The 18,559-nt window shown below is 42.0% G+C and overlaps 6 protein-coding genes across 9 annotated transcripts; 4 read left to right on the forward strand and 2 right to left on the reverse strand.

The window, feature by feature from the left end:
* Nucleotides 1-1,859: 1,859 nt before the first annotated feature.
* On the forward strand, nt 1,860-8,251 carry LOC117579081 (protein Daple). 4 transcript variants are annotated; one of them, XM_034264789.1, is made up of 10 exons: nt 1,861-2,263; nt 2,612-3,351; nt 3,416-3,694; nt 3,750-5,802; nt 5,867-6,105; nt 6,175-6,250; nt 6,317-6,480; nt 6,656-6,760; nt 6,930-7,364; nt 8,171-8,251. In XM_034264789.1, the coding sequence occupies exons 1-10, from the start codon at nt 2,195-2,197 to the stop codon at nt 8,181-8,183; spliced, it is 4,173 nt and encodes a 1,390-aa protein (XP_034120680.1). In that variant the 5' UTR covers nt 1,861-2,194; the 3' UTR covers nt 8,184-8,251. The 4 variants fall into 4 exon arrangements, with proteins under 4 accessions (XP_034120682.1, XP_034120681.1, XP_034120680.1 ...); XM_034264791.1 differs by lacking the exon at nt 8,171-8,251 and having other exon boundaries at nt 1,860-2,263; nt 6,656-6,720; nt 6,930-7,092; XM_034264788.1 differs by lacking the exon at nt 8,171-8,251 and having other exon boundaries at nt 6,930-7,961.
* Nucleotides 8,172-9,214, forward strand: LOC117579083. Its single transcript, XM_034264794.1, has 5 exons — nt 8,172-8,238; nt 8,304-8,400; nt 8,462-8,666; nt 8,734-8,976; nt 9,040-9,214. Exons 1-5 carry the CDS (start codon nt 8,206-8,208, stop codon nt 9,164-9,166), a joined length of 705 nt encoding a protein of 234 aa, XP_034120685.1. The 5' UTR covers nt 8,172-8,205; the 3' UTR covers nt 9,167-9,214.
* A 946-nt stretch (nt 9,215-10,160) lies between these two features.
* LOC117579085 lies at nt 10,161-10,449 on the forward strand (the record flags this gene model as incomplete). The annotated part of the gene is made up of 2 exons (XM_034264796.1): nt 10,161-10,285; nt 10,349-10,449. Coding segments are annotated over 2 exons (204 nt in total), but the record flags the coding sequence as incomplete, so codon positions are not given.
* Nucleotides 10,450-10,604: 155 nt separating this feature from the next.
* LOC117579086 (cell wall protein IFF6) lies at nt 10,605-12,350 on the reverse strand. Its single transcript, XM_034264797.1, has 5 exons — nt 12,224-12,350; nt 11,949-12,164; nt 11,871-11,886; nt 10,792-11,602; nt 10,605-10,726 (listed from the first exon to the last, which is right to left on the reverse strand). The coding sequence occupies exons 1-5, from the start codon at nt 12,245-12,247 to the stop codon at nt 10,606-10,608; spliced, it is 1,188 nt and encodes a 395-aa protein (XP_034120688.1). The 5' UTR covers nt 12,248-12,350; the 3' UTR covers nt 10,605.
* Nucleotides 12,351-12,562: 212 nt separating this feature from the next.
* On the forward strand, nt 12,563-13,060 carry LOC117579084. Its single transcript, XM_034264795.1, has one exon. The coding sequence runs from the start codon at nt 12,616-12,618 to the stop codon at nt 13,030-13,032; it is 417 nt and encodes a 138-aa protein (XP_034120686.1). The 5' UTR covers nt 12,563-12,615; the 3' UTR covers nt 13,033-13,060.
* On the reverse strand, nt 13,055-14,281 carry LOC117579082. The gene has a single exon (XM_034264793.1). It carries the CDS (start codon nt 14,227-14,229, stop codon nt 13,126-13,128), a length of 1,104 nt encoding a protein of 367 aa, XP_034120684.1. The 5' UTR covers nt 14,230-14,281; the 3' UTR covers nt 13,055-13,125.
* Nucleotides 14,282-18,559: the final 4,278 nt, after the last annotated feature.

The raw sequence follows: 18,559 nt of genomic DNA on the forward strand, positions 1-18,559 counted from the left end.
TAGTTATTTCGAATCCAGTATTTTAATAGACTCGTTATGTGTCAAATTTTAAATTGAAAAAGTAGAACCACTAACCAAATAGTAGTAGTATATAACTATACTGTGGTAGAACGGAGGTTTTTCATACTGCGTAGTTAAAATGAAATTCAGGAATTCAGGTTTCAGGATTTTTAAGAATTTTTGAACAACCCAATGAAGGGGAGTCCTAAGGCCGGTTTCGGCACGTTGTGATTTTGCTTGGATCAACTCCTCTTCTCCTCCTGCGATGCACGGAGGCAGCCGTGGTCCCATCCTGATACCCTTACAAAGTTTGCCTGAGACTTATAGTGGCCAACTCTAAAATGTCGTTTAGAAAACGTGAGCCTTGATCTGGTAGACTTCTTCTACTGAGTCCTTAATTTTAACCAATATTGTAGAACAATTAATCATCAATCGGATAAAAGAATTCTTTCTCAGATCGAAAAACACGTTTGCTATCAAAATGTGCAATATATTTTGATTGCAACAGAGTGTGACCAGAGGTGAAACCCGCATTCCGTACGGTTAATCTTCTCAGGCAGCTGTGTTGTTTTGTTCACCTTTCTGAAAATGTGTGAAAATTGAATAAAAGGTTAATAAAACAAAGAATGCAAAATGGATCCATGCCGGAGATTGCTTTTAGTGGGACCGGCGGCTCTTGCATGATCGGAGGAGGAGGACAATCAACGAAATAAGCGCCGACAAATTTGATTAAACCTATATCTGCAGGAAAGAAACCAGGACAGTCGTCTATACATTTGAGTGTTATAAATCATTTAAAAATGTGTTCATTTATGGAAACCCATAAAAGGATACCATTGCATATTCCGCAGTATGAAAATATGACAGAGAATTTGCATATGGCTGGGAATAACATCTGCAGACTTCTTTGATCGGTGGAGCAGCAAGGCCGTGCCAAGGAATATTTGCACCCGTTGCAAAGTTGTAAAACCTCCAAGCCCCCTTCCTATTCAACATTGGATAGTTTCGAGTCCAAATCGCCGCCTTCGCCCCTTGGCACGACCCTGTGGAGCAGTACTTGGTCCCAAAAGGAACACAACTTAAAACATTTTGTTAACAGGCCAGCCGGGTCTGTGTATTGGCAACATAAAGATACTGGCGTTCAAATAAGGTAAACATATTAAAAATGCAAATAAATTCAATTTAATCTCATTAATCTATAATAATTGTTTCCTTTTTTGCCGTTTGATGGCCTTAAGCGCGTTTACAAGCACGGTGGTAATTTATCTTTCAACTTTCCTTTACTCAACTTTACTCTCTGTTTGCTAGGACCCTCTCGGAAATTAAAACAGATCTTTATACTTTTTTTTGTTTTTTTTTTTAATTGAATCGCTACAGCGAAATTGGTTGGTCGAAGACGATGAGTCCACATTGACCAGGTACAAATGTTACTACAAATTTTGAACTCAAAAAAGAGTTGTTTGCCGTTCAAACAATAATGATCTATATTTTTCGAGCTGCTAGCAACATACCAACGAATACCACACAAATATTATCAATACCACAAAATACCATCGGCTGACTTTCTAGATTTAATCGGCCTGGCGTACAGCCGCTAGAAAGTAACTTGTGCGTGACAACATTTCTTATCGGTTCCATACGAATATCATCCCTGGTTTTTCTAGCGGCCCATTTTTTTCGTTCTGAGGCAAGGCTTTAAAAAGAATATAAAATCGGGGAATACGATTTCCGATTATAGACACACATCGGAATTTTTCGGTATATTTCGAAAATGGGTAGTTATATTTCGGTATATTTCTGAGGTTATATTTCATCGATAAATCCGCGATCACACTTTTTTCCAGCCTTCAAAAAAAGTGATTTTGCCCATTTATTAATTTTGTTGTTCTCATTCAAAATAATTGCAATTCAATTTGATGTTTGTGCAGAATCAATAAATCTGAATAAATTAAACCATATTTCTGTGTACATGCGTGTTCTCACGGCTTAGATATGCCCTGCCACCCTTGGAATGTTTGGAAGCCTTTGTAAGGTACTAATGAGAATAAAAACAAGCAGTGTATCTCGGAAAAGCCGCAGCGGTGCAGCTGTAAAATTGTAACAGGTGCAGCAACGTCTGCGGCACGGCCCGCGTACTTGTTCACACACGCTATACCGTGTTGAGAAAATATACAAAAAAAAAACAGCAACCACAATGGCTGGTACGGCCGCGGCAACGCCAATGGAAATTGATGAATTCATAAATGGAGCACTCGTTTCTTGGGTGAGTGAAGTGAATAAACATGTTCAATATCTATTGCGAAATTGGGCTGTGTGCTTGGCATAAGTAATTGAATGTTTTGCTCTCAAGTAATTCCCATGGGCACACACACGAACATCAGCAACAAAGAGAACAGCCTGCTCGCTCGCTCGTTCGCATAGGCTTCCGCAGCAGCACAGCACAGCACTCACCAGGTAGCTAGTAGCAAGGTCATTGTAACTGGCTTACGACAGCTTACGGTAGAACTTTAATGCTGTTTGTGCTTTGTTTGCATGTTCGTGGCCGCTCATGGCTCGCTCTGTTCTGTTTTTCATCTGTAATGGTTAACTTCTCTTTTTCTTGTCTCCCCAGCTAGAGTCATGTCTGCCTCGTGCCGAACTTCTTGCCGGTTACACCTCGCTGCTGGATGGCCATATCATACACAGCGTTTGGCTCCAAATAGACCCGGAGCCGCAAAACAATCCCAGCGCGTTGACCGAATTTAGTGGAAAATCTTTGAGTGTGGCCAGGGCCAAGAACTTTGAGTGCATCGTTCGGAATTTGAAATCATTGTTTGAGGAAGAGCTGGGTCAGACCATACTGGTCCTGCCCGACGCTGTCACGCTGGGCTATCATCCGGAGAGTAGGAACGGACTGGAGCAAATGAAAACGCTGCTCACTCTGCTTCTGGGTGCGGCAGTGCAATGTCCCAACAAGGAGTTGTTCATAGCGCGCATCAAGGAACTCGATCTGGAGACACAGCATGCCATTGTAGCACTTATCAAACAGGTGACCGACAGCCATAGTCTGGTGCTCACCGAAGACTCGCTGGAGCGGCTATCGCCACAAAACATGTACACCCACATCCTTCGTCTGACCAAGGAGCGAGATGTCATGTATTTGAAATGGATTGACCTTGTGTGCATGGAGCCCGAAATGACGACGGCCGACAATTTGGCGGAGTGTGGTCAAGGCGTTGTCAGTGTGCCGCGCTCTCCCTCGAACGGAACCGCCACCTCAACACCCTCATCGTCATCCAACTCGGACAGCAACCATTTAGCAGTAGAGTGTGCAGACCTTAGATCGAAGAATCGCAAGCTTCGGCAGGAGCTGTATGTTGAAACGTGTCAATTGGCTTTCTTTTTGATTGATTTGCTAATAATATTGCTTTTACAGGGAGGAAAAGTCGGAGAACCTTCTGGAGCTGCGGGAGGAGCTGGACGAAAAGAATGTGCGCTTTGACAGGCTGCGGCAGGATAGTCAGGATTGGTTTTCAGAAGCCAAACGGGCATCTGCCTATCGAGACGAGGTGGACATCTTACGCGAGCGAGCTGAGCGCGCCGATCGGCTGGAGGTCGAAGTTCAAAAGTATCGTGAGAAACTCGGCGACTCTGATTTCTACAAGTCTCGGGTGGAGGAGTTGCGCGAAGACAACCGTGTGCTGCTGGAATCAAAGTATAAGAAGACAGAATCGGAAATGATTTTTACTAACCAAATCTATGTCCATTAGGGAAATGCTGGAGGAGCAGTTGCAACGCTACCGCAAACGTTCGGAGCATGCCATTTCCCTGGAGTCCGAGATCATAAAATACAAGCAAAAGCTAAATGACATGGCCCTGGAACGGGATGTGGATCGCTCAAAGCTGGAGGAGCTGCTGGAGGAAAACGCTCAGCTGCAGCTAGTGGCCAGGAATTTGAACTCGACACACGAGGGCGACAAGTCCTTTTCAGAGAACGAGGATGATTGCAACTCGGGGGACAATAGTCTGTCCGAGCAGCTAACCAACAATGCTCAGACGCGTGCCCTAAAGCTGGAGCTGGAGAATCGGCGGCTGACTGCCGCCTTGGAGCAGCTGAAGGAAAGCAGCTTTCACGAGTCCACCAATAAAATGCTGGAGTTGGAGAAGGAGAAGAAGAAGCTTTCCCTGAAGATCGACCAGATGCAGGAGAACATTCAGAGGCTATCCCAGCAGAATGTGGAGCTGGAGGGCGTATTCAAGAATGCCCTAGAAGAGAACAAGAAGCTGCAAGATGCCGTGGACAGTCGCCAGAAGAGCTACGATCGCCAAAGCCTGGAGCGCGAAGTGGATCGCCAGAGGCTGGCAGATGCCGAACAGCACGCCGAAACCCTTAACAAGGAGAAGCAGCGCATCCAAACGCTCAATGAAAGCATTCAACGGCGTGCGGATGACTTGGAGCGGCTGGCGGAAAGCAAGAACAAGGAGCTGGAGCAGCATTCCGAGAAGGCAAAGCAGTACGAGCAGACCAAACAAAGACTCTACGAGATCGAGGCCAAAGTGTCTGCATACGAGCGGGAGAATGCCAGCCTGCTCAAAGAGGTATCTAAACTGAAGGAGGGCAGCGAGGAGAAGTCCGTTCAGCTCGACCAAAGCATCAATCAACTGGACACGCAGACCAAAGAGATTATGAGGCTCAGCAAAGTGCTCGAAGAGACCGAGCAGGTGCAGCAGAAGCTCATCGAATTGGAGAAACAAAACCAAGAGCTGGCATCGCAACGAAACATCGATCAGGAGATGATTAACACGCTCCGCGAAGACCTGGTCACTGGCACGCTGGTGACCAAGAAGGTGCGACACAATCTGGCAAAGCTCGGCCTCACCGACAGCGAGCCGACTGAACTGAATGTGGAGCATGTGGTTGAAAAACTGGTGCGCAATCCAGAGACCTTTAAAACGGTGCGTGAGATTATGTTGAACGTAAAACGCGAGCAGCAGGAGGAACGCTATGCTGATGAGGAGGAGGGTGAGGGTGGCCTTAAATCGGACATGTGTGTTCTATGCCATCGCCAAGAGATCTTCACAGTGGAGAAGAACATTGAGCTGGCCCCGACCAGCTCTTCCCAGGAACTGCGCTTCGAGCACAAACGTAGGCCGACTCCTGTCCGAGAGTCCGCTGAGCTTATGCGGGTTAAGGATTGCAACACGCAGCTGCAGACCGAAAACGCCCGCCTAAGTGTCGATGTGGCTGCTTTGGGCTCACAGATCACTTCCCTGAATACCCAGCACGTGGCTCTGCAGCTGGCAAACTCTCAACTGGCCGCAGAGAAGGACACGCTGCTCAAAGACATCGACTCCCTTCAGCAGGTGCACAAAAATGCGCTGCAAGATCAGGTGACTCTTCAATGTCTTCACGACCAGCTCTCCGCCGAATATGAATCTCTGAACAAGGACAAGGAGCAGCTGAAGGCAGCAGTTCGAGATCTGCGCCAGGAGTTGCGCGACACCCGGGAACAGCAAACGGCTTTAGAACAGCGCATTGAGGAGCTCACCACTCAAAATGGGAGCATGAAGACCTGCAGTGAGGATCTCTCCATCTTGCGCACCGAGCATTCGAAGCTCACCGACGACTTCCGCAATCTGTTTGCCACCAGCGACCGCTTCAAGAACGAGTACAAAAACATACAGGAACAGTACAAAATGATACGCATGGAGCACAGCAGCCTTAAGCTACAGAACACGGAGCTCTCGGGGGAGCTCAACACCAGGAGTGATCAAGTGCGTCTGCTTCAAATGGAGTACAGCAAACTTCAGCAGCGCTGTGAGGTAAGTATACACCGAGCACTTATTTTCGCTGGCATTCGATGGCTATATTGTCAATCACTTGCAGATGCTTATACAAAACAACGGCGACCTGGACTCTGAGCGCAAGGCCCTGATGGACAATGTTTCGCAGCTGCTCTCCCAGTATCAAGAGCTGTTGGCCATTTCCCTGGAGGACAAGAAACATTTTCATGAAGAAGAGAAGAACTATACCGAGCGGGTACACAGCCTGAAGCGGCAAAAGGAGAAGCTTGAAGAGAAAATCATGGAACACTACAAAAAGTCAGAGACGACGGTGCATAAGAAGTGAGTTCCACCAGCCAAATACACTTCTATTTCGAAATTTCTAATCGTTTCCACCCCTCCTATGTTAAGAAAACCCTTTGCCATAAGTCTGGTGCGTCGTGTAAAGAAAGCTAGCTCCGATCTAATGAACAAAGTGCCCAGTCGCGTAGGTTTGATTTGACAAAAATCCCTGAAAGACCCTGAAAAATAATTCTCAATTTTCGTTTTTCAGAACCGTCGCTCCTGGGTAGATGATGCACGCACAAATTCGCAATTTGTTATTGGATCCGAGTCTGGTGGCAATGAATCGGACAACAGCAATGAAGAACCCCTGTCCGTTGCCTCCGATACGCATTTGTTGCAGCGAAACATGCCACTACGTCAGAGCCTTCAGCGGTAAGACCGCACTTCCAAAAAGATTCGAATCGAGTATATGGTTTATTGGATAATATAATTTACTGTTGGGATATGGTTCTTGTTCTATTTACATGTACACATACACAACAACCCTCACACCACCAACAACGCACAACCACATGCACAATACAAAAACCGAAAACTCCACGAGTAGGGATTTGCTGGATAACTCGATCCAACGTGGTGGCGCCGTGCGCAGTAGCTTGCAGGCACAGAAACGTACGGATTTGAATAACTCACGTAGAAATAGCGTGCACGGGTATGCGCTTTTAAATGTATAACAATCTCTGGTACCTCTAACTACTGCCAAATCCCCATTTTTAATTTCCGCAAGACTTCCACTGCCCTGTCGTCTCTGTCGTTGTTTTTCGGTCAACTCATAATTTAGATAAGAAATTTAGTACTAACAATTCGTTTTGGATTTGCAGAAGCCTTGAAGCGCCAGACGTGACTGGCAGTAGCCTAACCCTAGGCACAGCCGGCTCCCGTCGCACTGTGTATCTTATTGACGAGCACCAGAAATTACCCGATGGATCCAACTCCAGCCCTGGATCTAACGCACAACAGCAGCAGTCTGCCAGCACCAGTATCGCCAGTGACGGAACACCAACTCCCAAAGCAGAACCTCAGACCCCACAAAAGAATAACGAGAACAACAGCAACATCAGCAGTCCAGGACCTGCCACGTTCCTCATGTACAATCGGATCAACACCACGATTGGGGGAGTGTCCACGACTACAGACCAAAATCCGCTGGTAACAACTGAGGCCAGCGGCAGTGGAGGTGGAAATGTCTCTGTTACTCCCACTCAGGATGATAAGTCTGGCCGAAAACGAAGCGAGGACAAGAGCAATAGCATCTGGTATGAGTACGGATGCGTCTAGAAATAAAAATATGTAAACAGTATACACACGTCCACAACTTAAACATAAATTTAAATTTAATGCATTTTTTGACGAAGTACTATTTCGTTTTAGACATTACGAATTTATTTTCACTAATTTAATAATATTAGAACATCGATGTTGCCTTAAGCTTAGATAAGTGGAACGAGCATAAAGTATAAAGTGCTCCTTAAACTGCTATGATTTGCCTTAAGAAATGTTTTACAATTAGTTTTATGTAGTATACCTATACCGATACCAATACCTATATACCCATAGAATGTAGCTATTTATGTATCTGAGTAATTCTGAAACAAGCAAGACTACGCGGCAAATATGCGAATTAATAACTACTACCCAGTATACACCTTTATACACACAACAAACCATTAGCTATACTTTGACTATACCTTCGTTGATAAGATTTATTTAATAGCAAGATTTATACATATGTATCTAATTAGCGTACTCGAATCTGTCTATTCCTATACATTGTATACTACTGCTATGCTCGTACCCTGCTAAACAGCTAAGAAATGCGCCATCAATTTGTGAATATATTTTCATATACATTACGTGTGGCCTTGTGTGTTCGTACGTCTATTTATTGATGCCTCAGAGCCTGATGATAACGCAATAAAAACATGCATATATACATGCATATAACATATATTTGTTATATTTCTCCTGGTGTGTGTGTGTTTGTGTGTTTTGGGCTGCCATTTAAGATAAGAATTACGATGATGTTGTGGAGCTACATATAAGATAAATCCTCTTCTCACAGCATTTTAGTATGAGTAACGATTAAAGACAAAAAACATGTGGTTGAAGGCTCTAATTATAATTCCGCTGGTAACTATTCTGGCCCATCGCATTCCTGGTGCAGGTTCCTAACTACACTTTTGCCCGAATTCAAGATATTTTGCCAATACGCGGCGGCCACTTGCGGTGTGTGCCAGACGCTCAGCAAAACGGCATGTCGTAGCGAAAACAGCTTTTCCGCATGCTCGTCAGGTAAGCCCAAATAAACACACATATATTGGGGGAATACCAATTAGCATTATTTCACTTCCAGGAGTACCTCTTAACGATATACTCAACTGCCCGACAAATTATTTTTGCACCGATGGCGAGTACACTTGCTATGAAAATGCTGAGCCGGTATGCAAAGCAGATAAAGCACCTACCACAACCACCACAATGATGCCTTGGACTGCAGACTGCGAGCAAGCCACCAAATCTGGCTTTCAAAAAAACGAAAATGATCCCACGTGCACTTCGTAAGAACATAAGTATTCTGAAAAGGTTACCGCCGAATGAAAACTAAATCCCCCCACCTATTCACAGTTTCTTGCATTGTAAAGTCGCCGAGGACGGCACATTAGAAAGCGCTTCAATTTTGAAATGCAAACCTAACCAATACTTTGATGTGTCCTTAAATACATGTACGGCCACAAAACCAGATGGGTGTACGGCAGTGTCTACCGAACCAACTACGACAACTCAAAAACCTTGGAGCGCAGAGGAAACCTGTCTGGATGTGACCAAGTCTGCATCATTTAAGAATGAAGATGATCCCACATGCGCCACGTAAGAATATTTTTTCCGATTTTTGACAGTAGGTCCTAAACTAAAGTGGCTTTTTTCTTTCAGCTACCTCTATTGTTATGTGTCAAATGGAGTAGCAACGGCGCTAATCTATACTTGTAAAGAAACAAAGCCATACTTTGATTCAACTTTAAAGGGCTGCAGTGCTAAGAAACCAGCCGATTGTGCATAAAATTTATATTTAATATTTTTAATTATATTTTGAGTTTGGGTATTAATTTATTTACTGAGTTTCACTAAAAGGCTTTATTGCATGCCCCATTTCCAGCGAAAATACTGATTACTGATACTGATACTCTTGCAAGTATTCTCATTACGCTTAGCATTATATCATTGAAAATGAAACACAAACGAGAAGGGACGTGTGAGACGTTTCTTAAGCGTCACAACTTTTATACCCGGCACTCAGTACTACATCTGCACCTTAGCGGTGTTTTGTAAAATTTTGCACTTTTTCTTCATCTGTCATCTACATCTCCAACACTTCTCACATCAACACGCTCCTTAAGCTCGCCCCCCTTTCCTAGACCCACACACTGCAGAATCCCGGCAGAGGCAGAGGAACGCGAGAGGCAGAGGCAGAAGCAGAGTGTGATTGAGAGAATGTGAAAAAAACAAATATAAGCTGCGGGACGGGGTGGGTTTAGCCACTACAAAATTATTTCTTCATTGGTGATCTGATAAATATGATCATTCCCTATAGAATGGCGATTTTAGATTTTATCTTCAAAATTGTAGATTTGGGAGGTTTCGTCCCTTTGCGGAGGCGGAAGGGGGCGGGGATAATTTTTAAAATATACTTGTAACGGTCTGAGCTTACAGAGGTATGGATGCAAAATTTGGTGGCTCTAGCTCCTATAGTCTCTGAAAACTAGCCGACAAACAAGACGGATGGACAGACGAACAGACAGACATGGCTCAATGGACTCGGCTATTGATGCTGATCAGGAATATATATACTCTATGGGGTCGGGCCGTTATTCCCCACAAATACAATATACCCTATTTACTCTGCGAGTACCGGGTATAATAAGTCCGCCATAAAAGTTTATCACTGTACCTTGGTAGGAAGAGAGATAAAAAAGTATTTAGATTACGATTTTCGGACTTAGAATACATATCAGTGGCCTTCAACGTTTCCAATCCTCAAAGAAATTTAAAATGGCTTAGCTGCACACCCAGCACCCGAATTAAATGACCAAAGCACACCGGAATGGAGTGCTGAAAAGACCTGCCTGGAAGTGACCAAATCGGCTACATTGGAAAATCAAAACGATCCCACTTGCGGCAGGTATGCAGTGATATTTTCTTTACCTTTGCGAGTTAATTAATTCATCTTGCATTTTACATGCAGCTACGTCTTTTGCTATGTGTCAAGTGGAGGAGCTACGGCGGTGATCTTTTCATGTAAGGCAAATACCACGTACATTTAATTCGACTTTTTCGGCTCCGCATTGCCAGAAACCAGAGGGATGTATGCAGAAGCGCCGAAGCTTTTCCATTTTATTAAATAATATGGATCAGGTTGCCCAAAACAATAATAATATTCTGTGCCATAATCACATTGAAACTTCAACAACAAGAAAATTTGTATCTTTAATGGTATCTTTTTCAGCAACTCGCGGGCCGTTCGGTCTGACAAGATTGTGTATCAGAATTATAAAATTCATTTGTGTTGCAATAGTAAAGCCAACCCAGGTAATCCAAGCTCAATTTATAGCAGTACACGTACCTGGAATTTTACAATTCGTACATGAATAATTCCTATTTAATGCGTAATCAACAATCTAGACTCACTGTCTGCAAGTTGAATCACTCTCCACCCTAAAGTATCCTTTTTTTCGTAATGTAGAACAATAAACATCAGCATTTAGTGGAGATACCGTGGTTGATTCTGTGGTAACTGGTGTTGATTCCGTTGATGAATCAGTTGCTAAAGGTGAAGAATCTGTTGACGTATCTGTATTTAATGTTGAAGATGCGGTGGATGGATCTGTAGTTAATGTGGAAGATTCTGTTGAAGTATCTGTGGTTGCAGTGGAAGATTCAGTTGATGAATCTGTTGTTGTAGGGGAAGATTCAGTTGATGAATCAGTCGATAAAGTGGAAGATTCAGTTGATGAATCAGTCGTTAAAGTGGAAGATACAGTTGATGAATCAGTAGTAATAGGGGAAGATTCAGTTGATGAATCTGTAGTAATAGGGGAAGATTCAGTTGATGAATCAGTCGTTAAAGTGGACGATTCGGTTGATAAATCTGTCGTTACAGTGGACGATTCTGTGGATGGATTTGTAGTTAATGTGGAAGATTCTGTTGAAGTATCTGTGGTTACAGTTGTAGATTCAGTTGATGAATCTGTAGTAATAGGGGAAGATTCAGTTGATGAATCAGTCGTTAAAGTGGACGATTCGGTTGATAAATCTGTCGTTGCAGTGGACGATTCTGTGGATGGATTTGTAGTTAATGTGGAAGATTCTGTTGAAGTATCTGTGGTTACAGTTGTAGATTCAGTTGATGAATCTGTTGTTTTAGGGGAAGATTCAGTTGATGAATCAGTCGTTAAAGTGGACGATTCGGTTAATAAATCTGTCGTTAAAGTGGACGATTCTGTGGATGAATCCGTGGTTAATGTGGAAGATTCAGTTGATGAATCTGTAGTAATAGGGGAAGATTCAGTTGATGAATCTGTCGTTAAAGTAGACGATTCTGTGGATGGATCTGTAGTTAACGTGGAAGATTCTGTTGATGAATCTGTAGTGGTAGGGTAAGATGAATCTGACAAAAAAAAATACATATATGTCATATAAATAAAAGATTGGATTTTCGAGTATCTGCAAACCTGTTGCTTTATCCGATGTTGTAGATGTCGTATCACCAGGTACACAAGAAGGCTGCAAATTCAATTCAATGGAAAATTGTCAATGAACCAAATGGAGGAAATCGTAACACTAACTGAGGACGTCTCCTGGGGAGAACAAATGTTATCCAGTGTGCAAAAATACCCCTCAGGACACGCAGTGATTGTGCTTTCATCGACCGTTTCCTGGTTAAAGCAGAATCCATAGCTGGTCTCGTCGAGGCACACATTCCTTCTATTGGTGAGTGCACAATTTGAGCAGCTAGGGGATTGACCGAGGGCCGCTTTGAGAAACGGGAGGAGCAGAACGAGCTAAAATGGAAAAGAAATGTGTGAAATTGACGTTTGCTATTTACTTTTACTTTACCCACTTTTAAAATAATATTTGCACGCATGTCTGTTTAGCGCGAAGCTCTAGTTTCTTGTGATCGAGGGTAGATCTTCTGCAAATTCATTTTATAGGAGGCAGTCTTGGCTTAGCAGTGGGAGTGGTTTGCTTACATAAAGATAAGAGAGATATGCGCTCAAGGTTCTGGACCGGACCCCAAATGAATCGAGGCGCTATAAAGCATATTCGGCAGAGCTGACGAAAGTGCTAAAAATGCGTTGTCTTCCGACAGCGCGGACCATTCGTAAAAGATAAGTTACGACGAAAAGATGTACAAGTGCGCTGTTCTGGTGAGTGTTTCCAGGGTGCAGGTGGTCCTAATGAGGGAGATTACTTGACTTATTGTGTCTCAACATTTAGTTGGTCCTCGTGGCGATGCAGGGAACTTTGATCTGGTCTACCTGTGATGTGTGCCAGTCAAATGGGGCAGCTTGCATAAATCAGACATCGTACAATCTTTGCTTTGGCGGCAGCAGTCCCAATACCGCACAGACCTTCACATGCACTGATGGCCTGGTCTGCACAGATCAGCCCATTATTTGCTTCCAGCGCAGCGAGACTCCTGCCAGTTGCGGCGACACCGATAGCTGTGGCCAGTGTGCCCCTAACTACACTTTTGCATGCACCTCCCGTTCCACGTTCGCCTTCTGCTTCGGTGCCACCAAACCTACAAATGTTACCGGCAGCTGCCCTACAGACTACTTCTGCGATGCCTCTACCCAAGAGATATGCGTGAAGAAGACCACAGATGATTCGATCATATGCCATTTGGACAAACCCATCCTACTCTAGTAAATAATTGAATGTAGATAGATCACGCAAATTAGGAATTAAACTTTAATTATTAAAGTAAAGTAAAGTAAATGAATTAAACGATAATTAAGGCTACAAATCGATTGAATCATCGACATCTTCCGATTCTTTGCTACCAAGCCAGGAGCGTGCAGTTCTAAGCGACGGCAGTCGAAAACGCCATTCCTCGCAGCAATGCTCGTAGATACTTTCGCCCAGCTGCAGCAGTTCTACAGCAAAGCGCCGCTCGTCACCTTTCCAGGTACGACCCTCGGAGCCTCCAAACATTTCCATCCGCACCAGAGCGGCCAAAGTGGGTCCCAGATACTTTTTTATGCCGTTGTATAGCTGCGACTTGGTCATCCTTATCGAGGAGTTTGATGGTGTCGCTCCACTGGCGGATGGCATGGACGCCGTCAGTTGCTTCAAGTACGCGTTCTCCTCTGAAAGCTTTTCCACCTCAAACTTCAGTTTGTTGTAATCCAGCTGAAGTTGGCATTCCTCGGGTGTTGTTTCTTCTTCGCCCATAGGCATTTCCTGACTTTGCCCTGAGCCCATCGAAGGTTTCTCAATTGTTGTACGTGAACTTATTTTCCTAAAAATTGGCTCTGTTTGCGTTTGCAATCCACTTTGAGGCAAGTCAATCATTTCTGATGAAATTTTAGTACTGATTTGGTACTGCTCCTGCTCCTTTGCCTTGGTACAATCCACCATCCGCCTTTTGACTGCCCTCTCTGGTAAAGTTGCAGCGGATCGCTTATTTACCATTTGATCCAAGCTAATCACGTCTCCAGCAGAGTCAGTATCATATCCCAGAGGACACTCGAACCCCTCTGGTGGTTTCAGATGTGCCGAAGTGGGGGAAGCCAATTTAACAAGCATTGGTTCGCCGTTCTCGTCCAGAGATTCAAAGTCCCACGCGAGATCCTTGTTCACTCTCATCAATGTCGGCGTCTGCTTAGCAATGAGCCGGTCCATTTTATAGTTCATAAAGCATTCAATGCGAAAATGGCGTGCACACACAGCCCTGTTGGCCAGCTTACTTTGAGACACTTTTAAAATCTCTTTATTAGCGCAAATTTGTTGCCATTTTTCCAACTGCGGCGGGTCGCGTATGGGAAACTTGAAGAAGTGCATCGACGGATTGCGGTTTGAAGAGACTTTGCAATCTCGAAAAGTGCAACGAGTGCCACCCATTGTACAGTAGATATAAAATTATTATTTGTTTTGTTTTGGTTTTTAATGGCCCATTCCGATTGACTGTTCAAACTTAACACCCTGAACGCCCTCCTTTTAAATAGGTAAGCACTTTGTCCAAATTGTCGAAATAAAACTGCTTGTAAATGTTTATTGTAGCCACCCATCCCCCCTGTTTACGAATTAATTCGAATGGGCACTGTTTCATTCAGCTAAACTGCGTTAAAAAACTTTAAGTTAGTTTAGTTAGTTTGCACTTAAACACTTATTGGTCAACAGAAGGTTAATCGGTCTTGGTCAATAACCTATTTACTCGATTTTAATATTCTGTTTTATATTGCCATCAAACTAACACTCTCAGCCGTGGAAATACAATTTTGTACAATTGTACAATACATTCGCCACAAGATTGGACTACTCTTCTTGACTCTTTTATTGGATTGCTTACAAAAATAACGATTTAGTTGAAAGCTTTGGAATAAAAAATAAATAAATAAATAATGCCTCAATGTTTCTATATTATTCAAAATTTGTTAAGATATCTCTCCAACGCAGATTTACTTGTTTTTTCATTGATTAGAGCCAAAGATTTACACAATTTTCTCAATTCGATAACATCCTTCCTTGCGAGGGATAAATAACCAGCAAGAGAGAAAAATCCATACGGAGACGAGAGAAATTCCTGAAGGGACATTTGAAAAAAAAATAAAATATAAATTTTCAAACAAAATCAGTATCGATTATTTTCCCTCTTAATTTGATTGGTTGAAATCAAGTACATACATTGCCATTTGCCTTGAAAATCTTAAGATTTAAGATTCTTCCTATTTACTTCGTATTTCATTCCATTCCCGCCATGTACTTTGAAATTCTATATAGAAAATAAATACTTGTAAAACTTTTTACGAAATCTTTCGACATTTTTGGAAAAATAAATACTTTTTTGAAAACAAGGTGAGGTTCGTTCCAAAAATCGACAATGTTTGGAATATTAAGATCTTTGTGGATATTTGCATTATATACGTAAAACGGAGCATTGACATTGTGTCGCAAAGTTTTTGATTGGTAACGCTGAAGTATCTCAATATTTGAGTTGCTAGCAGTCCCCCAGAGCTGTATAGCGTAGGTCCAAACAGGCTTCAGTATGGATTTGTAGAGGCGAATTTTGTTTTCCAAAGTGGTTTCTGTTTTTCGACTTATCAACCAGGACATTTTTAGTGTTTTAAGTCTCAGTTGTTGACATTTTGCTTTAATGTGGTTTTTCCATGTTAATCTGCGGTCGAGATGCAAGCTGAGATACTTCACACAGGTACTTTGTGGAATTGGTGAGCCGTTAAGTGTAACATTTGGGCAGTTACCTGGTCGGGCCTCTATATTCCCAATTTGGTCAGGGGGCGATTCTTATGATGTCAGCAGTGAGTGTGGAAAGGCAAAAATTTACAAATGAAGACGTATGCAATAAGTACGGAGACCCAAACATATTAAAAATTCTCGGATTAAATCACTACCAGTTCTTGGAAACAACCATATTTATGATTTAGTTACAGTAAGCACACATATTATTCGTATACCAAAATCACCCTAGTTTGAACACCTATAACTTGGCTTACGGTCAACGTAAACAGAAAAAGTTAATTTTGTACCAAAGATCAACATATTTACTATATGTTTATGAAAAAAGTTTTTAATAATCTTCTATAGTATCCTTATAAAAATGAACTGAAGCAAAAAAGTCATTTTTTTTTGCACATAAATTATTTGTACAGCCGTCTGACTCTTTAAGTGAAATTAAAATATTCTCGAAAGTGTTTGAAAAAATACTATTGAAAAGAATGTTGCCAATTTTGGACGATTTTCATTCTATTCATTCTATTTTTCATATTCATTCCTGAATACCAATTCGGATTCAGGAGAGGTCACGGGACCCCTGAGCAATGTTATTAATGATATAGTTTCGGCATTTGAAAACAATGCACTGCCGCATCAAGAATGTTGTTCAACAAGCGTTCGATCGAGTCTGGCACAAAGGTTTGTTGTACAAGATATATTTATCTGGCTACCTGCTCCGTACTATTTATTAATCAAATCATATCTGGCTAAAAGTTGCTTTTACGTGCAGCAGAAAAACGATACTTCATCACTACTTCTCATCAACGCAGGCGTCCTACAAGGAAGCGTATTGGGACCAATTCTCTACACCCTATATACGGCCGACATGCCAGTTACAAACTACTGCACTGTTGCAACATATGCTGATGATACAGTCGTTTAAGCCACAAGCACATCTATTAATGAAGCTTCCGAACTCCTGCAGAGTGAGCTAAGCCTAATTGAAGACTGGTTCCTTCGATGGAAAATTAGAATCAATCAATCATCCGTCCAAATAACGTATTCTTAAAACATGATTTTTTTTTTCGATTAAAACTAACTGTTCTCGCTAAAAAGTATGACTTTTTGTTTATGATTTGGATAGGTAATACTATAAAGTTGTATAATAAGTGAAAAACGGTTGGTTTAACGCATTTCTATATAATTTTTGAGCACATTCGTACAGAGGAAATTGCTGTCCGATTATGCGATTGAGCCACTGAATGTATTTCATTTTTTTTTTTTAATTTTATTAATAGAACGGAAACGCGGGTGAGTTCATTGCTGCTTTTTGGATATAACCTTATTTGATAATTAATAAAAGAGAGTCCCGAAAGCAAGGAAGCTTGCTAGGAATATTAATAGAGTATTATGTTTCCTGATCATGCCAGAGAAGGATTAACCCTCTAGCTACGATATACAAAAGAATTCACAAACAGTAGTTTGCAGCTTTATTTTTTGCACATTCTCTCATTCCACACTCTGCTTCGTGCAGTGTGCGGCTCTATGGGAGGGGGGTTAGCTAACAGATCGTGTTGGCGTAAGGAGTGATGTCAGATTCAGAAACAATGTCAAATGTAAAATACGAAAAAAGGTAATGAGTAGGAACGTTTGTGAGACGCTTCGTACGCGTCACAGCTTTTATAGCCGGTACTCAGTCAGTATATGTATCTGAACCATAATGTGTTTCATTTTTAAAGTTTACATTTAATATATGTACATATTTACATACATAAGTATGTATAAATGTAATAATAATCAAATCTAATCCTAATATATAATAGATATGGTGAATTCGTACAGAATGGCATGTTTTACAAAAAAAAACTATTTTTTTATCTTCAAAATTGTGGATACAGTACATTTTTGACATTTGCGTGGGCGTACACTCACAGCAGTGTGAGCATACAGAAGTCTGGATGTAAAGCCTAGAACTCAGATCGAAAAGAAAATTTTGTGCGCACAACTTACTTTCTAGCGACTTTACGCCAGGCAGTACTCAGATCGACAAAAAAACAGGCCGAAAAAATCTAGAAAGACAGGCGATAGTATTTTGTGGTATCGATAGTATTTGTGTGGTATTCGTTGGTATGTTGCTAGCAGCTCGAAAAATAAAGATCTGTTTTAATTTCCGAGAGGATAAAGTCTCAATCAAATGAAGGCAACAATGCCGCTGAAGTTGAAAGATAAATGACCACCGTGCTTCTAAACGAGCTTAAGGCCATCAAACGGCAAAAATGGAAACAATTATTATAGATTAATGAGATTATATTGAATTTATTTGCATTTCTAATTTGTTTAACTTATTTGAACCCCAGTTGCTTCATGTTGCCAAGACACAGACCCGGATGGGCGGTTAACAATATTTTTTAAGTTTTTTTCCTTTTGGGACCAAGTACTGCTCCACAGGGTCGTGCCAAGGGGCGAAGGCGCGATTTGGACTCAAAACTATCCAATTTTGAACAGGAAGGGGGCTTGGAGGCGCCGTTTTACAACTTTGCAACGGGCGCAAATATTCCTTGGCAAACAAACAAAACAACACTGCTGCCTGAGAAGTGTAACCGTACGGAATGCTGTTTTCACCTCTGGTCACACTTTGCTGCTTGCAAAATATATTGCACATTTTGCTAGAAAGTTCTTTTTTCGATCTGAGTACTAGGCTTAAAACTTGGTTGACCTATCTTTTATGGTCTCCGAGTACTAGGCGCTCATAAGGACGGACTGACAATCCATCTACTTTTCCAGACAAATATAATTTATCGTATTTACTCTTCGAGTACTGGGAATAAAAAACAATAAGATGCAGATACTGATAGGTGCAGGAATGTGTACCATAGATTTTATATTTATATGTTATACAGAAAAATTAAAGAGCTCAATATTAATTTTTTACTTTTCCTGAGTTTTTAAAGCCAAAATTTCGTAAAAACTACCTCACAAAATCATAATTTTTGCATTTCAA

This window comes from Drosophila guanche, unplaced genomic scaffold, assembly GCF_900245975.1.
Source record: "Drosophila guanche unplaced genomic scaffold, DGUA_6, whole genome shotgun sequence".
NCBI lineage: Eukaryota > Metazoa > Arthropoda > Insecta > Diptera > Drosophilidae > Drosophila > Drosophila guanche.

Coding starts and splice junctions, on each gene's coding strand:
- LOC117579083 (XM_034264794.1), top strand. CDS start 8,206: ATGTGGTTGAAGGCTCTAATTATAATTCCGCTG. Junction 8,239..8,303: donor CTCTAATTATAATTCCGCTG/GTAACTATTCTG, acceptor CCCGAATTCAAG/ATATTTTGCCAATACGCGGC. Junction 8,977..9,039: donor GATGATCCCACATGCGCCAC/GTAAGAATATTT, acceptor TTTTTCTTTCAG/CTACCTCTATTGTTATGTGT.
- LOC117579084 (XM_034264795.1), top strand. CDS start 12,616: ATGCAGGGAACTTTGATCTGGTCTACCTGTGATGTGTGCCAGTCAAAT.
- LOC117579081 (XM_034264788.1), top strand. CDS start 2,195: ATGGCTGGTACGGCCGCGGCAACGCCAATGGAAATTGATGAATTCATA. Junction 2,264..2,611: donor ATGGAGCACTCGTTTCTTGG/GTGAGTGAAGTG, acceptor TTGTCTCCCCAG/CTAGAGTCATGTCTGCCTCG. Junction 6,761..6,929: donor CGTAGAAATAGCGTGCACGG/GTATGCGCTTTT, acceptor TTGGATTTGCAG/AAGCCTTGAAGCGCCAGACG.
- LOC117579082 (XM_034264793.1), bottom strand. CDS start 14,229: ATGGGTGGCACTCGTTGCACTTTTCGAGATTGCAAAGTCTCTTCAAAC.
- LOC117579086 (XM_034264797.1), bottom strand. CDS start 12,247: ATGCGTGCAAATATTATTTTAAAA. Junction 12,165..12,223: donor GTGCAAATATTATTTTAAAA/GTGGGTAAAGTA, acceptor TTTCCATTTTAG/CTCGTTCTGCTCCTCCCGTT. Junction 10,727..10,791: donor AGTGATTCAACTTGCAGACA/GTGAGTCTAGAT, acceptor GTAAAATTCCAG/GTACGTGTACTGCTATAAAT.